This window comes from Suricata suricatta, chromosome 9 (assembly GCF_006229205.1).
Source record: "Suricata suricatta isolate VVHF042 chromosome 9, meerkat_22Aug2017_6uvM2_HiC, whole genome shotgun sequence".
Classification (NCBI taxonomy): domain Eukaryota; kingdom Metazoa; phylum Chordata; class Mammalia; order Carnivora; family Herpestidae; genus Suricata; species Suricata suricatta.
This window is the reverse complement of record NC_043708.1, coordinates 2,480,444-2,487,307: the sequence shown is the minus strand read 5'-3', so window position 1 is coordinate 2,487,307 and position 6,864 is coordinate 2,480,444. Positions and strand designations below refer to the sequence as shown.

Genomic DNA, 6,864 nt, shown 5'->3' with positions numbered 1-6,864 from the left:
TGGCTGTGATCAGCGCCCCCCTCGGCAGCCCCTCTCTGGGCCACGGGCCGGACAGCCCCGCCCCGGGGCTCCTCGCAAACCCCGAGAGGGGACTCAGAGCACGCGAGGTTTTCGGGGGGCGCCGCCGTGTTGCCGGGTCCACAGGACGTGCTTCGCCCCCCTCCCCAGCCCCCCACAGGATGCAGCGCCCACCTGTTAGCTTCCGTGCGTCCTCAGGGAAGACCGCCGTCCGCTCAAACCCAGGGTCAGGGTTTAGGGCGCCTGATCTTGGAACAAGGCCTCATTTAGAAGCACATGGGCTCTGTGGTGTCCTGAACGTCCCTGACCTAAAACTAACGGTCAGTTAAGGGGTTCTCTCAGGTTGGCTGGCGATTATTAGAACTGGATCCCTGACCCCTTTATTTGTGAAGGTCAGGATGACTTAGTTTTTTTAAATGTTTATTTATTTGAGAGAGAGAGAGCACAAGCGAGGAGGGTCAGAGAGAGGGCGAGACACAGAATCTGAAGCAGCTCCACGCTCTGAGCTGTCAGCACAGAGCCCCTCGTGGGGCTCAAACTCATGAACTGCGAGATCATGACCTGAGCCGAAGTCACTTAACCAACTGAGCCACCCAAGCGCCCCGGGATGACTTAGCTTTTAATACCTTAAAAGAAGGCCCAATAAATATCCTGCTCTTGTACATCCCAATTACCAACTTCCCTTTTTCCCATTTATACATGAAAAGGAAGGGAACTCCTTTGGGGTGCTCACCCCAAACACGAGGACCACCATCGACTCAGCAGGGCACTCCAGCCAACAGGCCGTGTAACACCAGGCCATGCCCCTTGCCACAGAGCTAATCCCATCACGACCCTTTTGGGTCAGGCCAGTGAGGAGACAGTCTTGGGACTCCAGTCACTGTCCCTGTGTCTGGTGCAGTGGAGGCCCCTGTTCACCCACCACCCTCGGGCCAGTCGTCTGCCCCCATGAGATCATCTTCCTAACTCTTCCTCCCAGAACTCCTCCCTGCTCACGCCTGACTCTAACAGATCACCTCCTCCTGACGCCTTCCATGATGACTTACAGAAAACGCTGGGGGCACCTGGGTGGCTCAGTCAGTTAAGCATCCGACTTCGACTCAGGTTGTGATTTCACAGTTCTAGAGTTCTAGCCCCGTGTTGGGCTCTGTGCTGACAGCTCAGAGCCTGGAGCCTGCTTTGGATGCTTTGGATTCTGTGTCTCCCCCTCTCTCTACCCCTCCCTGCTTGCACTCTGTCTCTCTCCCTCTCAAAAATAAACATTAAAAAAAATTAAAAAAAAAGAAAACTCTGGATGACACTGACTTCTCACGGTTCACGGACGGTTTTCATTTGGGAGGATTTTCTGGACGTAGAACTGCATCTCCCTTTGAAGGAACGGGGCGGCACCTTCGCCCTGGCTACTCCACCTCGGAGCCGGGCCGCCCCCGCCCCCCGGGCCCGCGTGCTAGCCGAGGGCACAACCGCCTACACGGACGCCGGCAGCAGGTGCACCTTCGGAGCGGCTCAGTTGTGTAACGTTACGGAAAATACGCAGCTTTCCTGTTCTCCTACTTTCAGCAGGGAGGAGACTTAAAACGGAGCTTCCGTCCAAAATGTACTGGGTGCCATCTTTCCACCAGCGGCCCTGGCGGAGCCGACTGTCCCTGAGCACTGGCAGCGGGACTCCGGAGGCTAAAGGAAACCACCGAGCTGCTGCTCCCGCCCAGGACGCTGCTCCCAGAGGAACCAACCACCACACCCCTGTCGTGGGCCAGAGGCCTGTTCCCCCAAACGACAATCCAGAGAAATTGGCTGGAGATGCCCACCAACTGGCCCCAGGAAAGGAAAGACAGATTGCAAATCTAATAACTGTTGGTTGGATACAAAGAGAAAACTCTAGTTTGCGCCGAAGAGCAATCCAATCCTGCCGGAGAGGAAAATTCCCACTTCGGACCCGCCGCACATGCGTGCCATCATTGGTCTGCTGATAAAATGACCCCCGTAAATCAACGCTTGGAGCTGTCAGCACAGAGTCTGATGCGGGGCTCGAACCCACGAACTGTGAGATCATGACCTGAGCTGAAGTCTGATGCTTAACTGATGGAGCCCCTCAAGCACTCCTGTAGCTAAAATTCTGCATGAAAAGATCATCCCTACCTGGAGAACCACCTTGAAGTTCACAGTGACTAGGGAACTCATGTCACTGACCAGGTGATGTGACCAGTGTGTGCCATCTGCCTGGCCTGACGACACTGTCACTGCGCTGACCACTCGCAGTCCCCGGGGCCGGCAGAACTGGCATCGTTAGGATGTAACTGGCAAAATCGCAGAGGCTCTCTATCTTGGCCAAAGGTACTACCAATAGTCATTTTATTTTATTTTTTATTTTAAAAATTTATTTATATTTGATAGTATATTCGAGAGTGGGGGAGAGGCAGAGGAAGAGAGAACCTTAAGCCGGATCTAAGGTCAGCACAGAGCCTGACCTGGGGCTGGATCCCACAACCCTAGGGTAGTGACCTGAGCTGAAGTCAAGAATTGGATGTTTAGGGACGCCTGGTGGCTTAGTCAGTTAAGCATCTGACTTCAGCTCAGGTTGTGATCTCACAGTTCAAGGGTTTGAGCCCCCACCCCATCAGGCTCTGTTGCTGACAGCTCAGAGCCTGGAGCCTGTTTTGGACTCTGTGTCTCCCTCTCTCTCTGCCCTTCCCCAACTCATACTCTGTCTCTCTCTCTTTCTCTTTCTCTCTCAACAATAAACAATTAAAAATAAATAAATAAAAATAAATTTAAAAGACAATTAAAAAAAAGAGTTGGATGTTTAATTGACTGAACCATCCAGGCACCTGGGAAAACCTTTCTTGATAAGTAATCCTTTTGAGCAAAGATCTTGATCAAAAGGAGGAAATGTGAAAATAAAGGAAACCACATTTAGTGATAAGATTCTTTAAGTAAGCTCTACACCCAGTGGGGGGGGGGGGGACTTGAACCCATGACCCCTAGATCAAGAGACACACTGACTGCCCCTCAGGTGCCCCAGGAAATCTGATGTCAGGAGGCCTTGAGGAGGTGGCGCTCACGGAGGTACCGCAGGAGCAAGAAAGATAAGCATGATCCTGGGGCGCCTGGGGGGCTCAGCCGGGTAAGCCTCCGACTTCGGCTCAGGTCATGATCTCACATTCGTAGGTTTGAGCCCTGTGTCAGGTTCTGTGCTGACAGCTCAGAGCCTGGAGCCTGCTTCTGATTCTGGTCTCAAAAGTGAAAAAAAAAAAAAAAAAAAAAAAGTCTCAAAAATAAATTAAAAAAAAAAAAGAATGATCTCAACAAGGGAAGGCATATTTCACATTGGAATTTTGACTCCAGCTTTTAGGAAAGGAAGGAAGATCCCTCTCGGCCCTAGAGGGGCACTACCCACCGCCTGCAGCCAAAATAGCAAAACCAGCTCTGGGTCTCCAATGAACTTTTGGTTACCACTCTCCTCAACTTCCTCCTCAAACCTAAGGAAAGCTGACCTTCTCTTTGTCTCTTTGACCTTGCCTATAGTTCACCATAGCTGGCCTGTCCCAAACTGTAATTCCTCTGCTATGGCTGAATAAATTGTTGTTGTTGTTTTTTAACTTAAATAAAATTGCTCTTTGCTCTGTTTAAAGGTAACACATTTATGGTCTTAGTGGGAGAGCAAATTTATATATGTATTTTCTTCCGTCAGAAACAGCCAGATGGGAGATAACAGGGCAGGGTGCGTAAAAGGGGGCGTGGCGTTTCCCAGCTCTCGGAGCACACTACCCTCCCCGAATCTCCCGCCTGTTCGCCAGCCTGGAGTTCCCCAAATCCCATCCATCTGGGCTTTTATGGAGGCACCATTACAAAGGAATGGTTGAGTAAAGCATTGGCCATTGCCAACTGATTCCACTTCCAGCCCTTCTTCCCTCGGGGGTGGGGGGGGAGGGAGATGGGACTCAAAGTTCGAACCTTGTAATCACAGGACAGGCTCACAGGGTGGGGCTGGGGCAAGCCTCCAATCAAAGGTTACCTCGGGCTTCCCACGATTCAGGTGATTAACGTAACAAAAGACACTTTGATCACTCTCACACTGGCTCCCGGCCTAGAACAATTTACTTATTTTAAACCACAACATCGCAGCCTGTTAGGCAAGTCCTGTTAAGCACTTCTCTGACTTCTCCCTGCTTGCTCTGCCTCAGCGCTAGCTACAGCTCAGCACAAGATCTGACTTTGATCTACAATATTTTTCCTGTCCGTGTGTGCCCCTACTTGGCTAACTCCTAGGATCCTTACTGCTCTGCTTATTTAATTTTCTTTCTTTTTCGTCTTCTTCTTCTTCACTTTTTTTTTTTTTTTTTGAGAGAGAGAAAGAGAATCTTAAGCAAGCTCCATGCCCAGTGTGGAGCCTGATGTGAGGCTCCAACTCACGAACTGTGAGATCCTGACCTGAGCTGAAATCAAGAGTTGGATGCTTAACCGACCGAGCCACCCAGGTGCCCCAATGTTCTGCTTATTTAAATATCATATTGGTTTTTCTTTCATTCTTTGCTTTTACAACTAACCAAGATTAGTGAGTACCCACAACATGCCAGGCGTGGGGGATGAACTGACTGAATGAGACCTACCAGGACTATTTTCATGGAACTTTCTTTCCAAACAGGAAGTGGATAACAGACCACTAGATGACCGTGATCAGTTTAGATCAGGGTGAGTGCCACACGGAAAAGGGGGTGGTGCCCGGGGGCTCAGTCGGTTAAGCAACCACTTCTTGATCTCAGTTCAGGTCATGATCTCACAGTTCAAGCCCCACATCGGGCTCTGCACTGATGGAACGGAGCCTGCGTGGGATTCTGTCTCTCCTTCTGTCAGCCTCTTCCCTGCTTGTTCTCTCTCTCAATATAAATAAACTAAAAATAAAAACAGGAAAGAAAATGGGGTCTGTGTTAGGGTGAACCCTCGAGGAAGGGTCATTTAGGCTGGGATCTGAACGATGAGAGGTCAACAGCATGGGTCCTGTGCAAAAATGAGCTTGAGGAGTCTGAAAAACCGAGAAGGCAGTGTGGCTACGATGAGGGACGGCAGCAGAAAAATGTTCACCTTTAGCCCAGAAGGCTAACCTGTAGTCTGCATAATTCCAACAAGGATCAATAGGTTCTGGCTTAAAGGTTCTCATGACTGCCTGTAAATCTCACCAACAGTTAGTACTGAACTGAGTAAGAACGCCAGAGAAATCTTGTGAAAGCAGTTTTATGAGCAAAACTTCAAAGAAACACTTATGACAAAATACCCCCTCCATGTTTCCTTCCCCCTGACCAGTAAGCCTATTACTATCAGCTTCAAACAGCAAAAAGTACAGCCCTTTCTGCCCCCGGGCCTGTCCCCATGTTACTTAATAAACCTACTCAATTGCATCATGCAACATCTCAAGATTCTTTTCTTGACTGCTGCGGTGATGACCCACATCACCTAGAATGCCATGGCGTGGGAGGAATGGGTAAGTGAGGAGGCCGTCAAGCAACAGGAACCTTTCCGACCAAGTTAGTTTGGATGTATTCCAAGGCAATGAAAAGTAAGCAATCAGCTTTGACTAGGAAAGTGATGTGATCTGATTTCGGTTTCCAGAAAGTCACTCCTTCCACAAAGAAATCTTCCTGGATCCGCCAGGTTGGGTTGACTCCAGGGGTCATTGCACTAGATGTCTGAAAACAACCTATTTTTCAGTTATCACCGGCACTCACTAGTGTGGAATATCTGCTTTTGTGACATCCATAGACTGTAAGTACACTGGGCAGTGATTGTCTTGTTCCCTCTCCGAACCTCGGCACATAGTAGGTGTTAAATGGGGAAATGGTTTTTACTACCTGTACTATAATCTGCTAAGGCTGTCTCTTCTCCAGTAGGGGCTCTTCGAGGGCAAGGACATCTGATTCATTCTCTGCTTCACACCCAGCACATATTTAGGAACCGAAAACATAGTTCTAACTTCAAGAAACTCAGGCTAGTGGGGAAAGAGACCAGCAATCAGAGTCAGAGCACAGAGCAGAGAGAGATAAAGCGGAGTGCGTACCTCATCCCTCCACGGCCTCAGCTCCCAATCTGTTCAGTTACTACATGGGATCGCTGGAAGGTTCAAATGAGGGGACCCACGTAAAGGACTGAGGACACTACTTGGCACATAGTGAGCACTCGCTGAATGACAGCTTTTACTACAAGCAAAAAAGCTCTGTGGTGGGTAATCCTGAGGGGAATTCAGGGGAAGGTTCTGGAGCAGCTGGGCATGCACGGCTTGGCACTCGATGTGCTCCGCTAATGCTAGTTTATAATGACAATTACAAGTTGGTATCTGGTCCTGCGGACACTCCTTTGCATACATCAAGGAGCGTGAGTAAACTGAGGCTCAGCAAAACTGACGGGCTCCTGGGCCGACCGCCGAGCCTGCGCGCGGTCAGGGGGCTGGGATGGGCCAAGGTAGGGACCCCCATGGAAGCGGGAAACCCCCGGCTTCCGGCCCAGCCCGCAGGCCAAGCCGCCACTCTCACACCCTCCCTGCCCCGGGGAGCTGGCCCGTCGCACGCACCTGCCATGCGTCCGCAGATATCCCGGGAAGGAGCCCGGAGCCCCGCCCACGCCCGCCGGAAGCGCGCCGACGTCTCTTCCGCCGCGCTCAGCTGGCCGGCTGCCACTTGTGGCTCCGCCGCTCTGGCTTCCGGCTGTCGCTCGGCGGTGGCTGCCCGGTTGCCCAGGGAACGGGCTCCCGGCAGCCCCCGCGGCCAGACTCCGTCCCCGCCTCCTCCGGCCGAGCCGGACTGAGGAGTCCGGAGGGGCAGCCGCGGGAGGTGAGTCTGGCGACGCCGCCGTGGG

At 51.4% G+C, this 6,864-nt stretch overlaps 2 protein-coding genes across 6 annotated transcripts in view; one reads left to right on the top strand and one right to left on the bottom strand.

The window, feature by feature from the left end:
* The window catches only part of CINP (cyclin dependent kinase 2 interacting protein), a 20,037-nt gene extending 13,189 nt beyond the window's left edge, over positions 1-6,848 (bottom strand). The window contains exon 1 of the mRNA XM_029951227.1: positions 6,581-6,848. Coding sequence (XP_029807087.1) covers positions 6,581-6,587 — 7 coding nt within the window. The 5' untranslated portion in view covers positions 6,588-6,848. The remainder of the gene's footprint in view (positions 1-6,580) is intronic.
* TECPR2 (tectonin beta-propeller repeat containing 2) overlaps positions 6,691-6,864 on the top strand; it is a 105,820-nt gene continuing 105,646 nt past the window's right edge. For all 5 annotated transcript variants that reach the window (XM_029951223.1, XM_029951225.1, XM_029951224.1 and 2 more), the window contains exon 1: positions 6,691-6,839. The gene's annotated coding sequence lies outside the window, so the exon portion shown is untranslated. The remainder of the gene's footprint in view (positions 6,840-6,864) is intronic.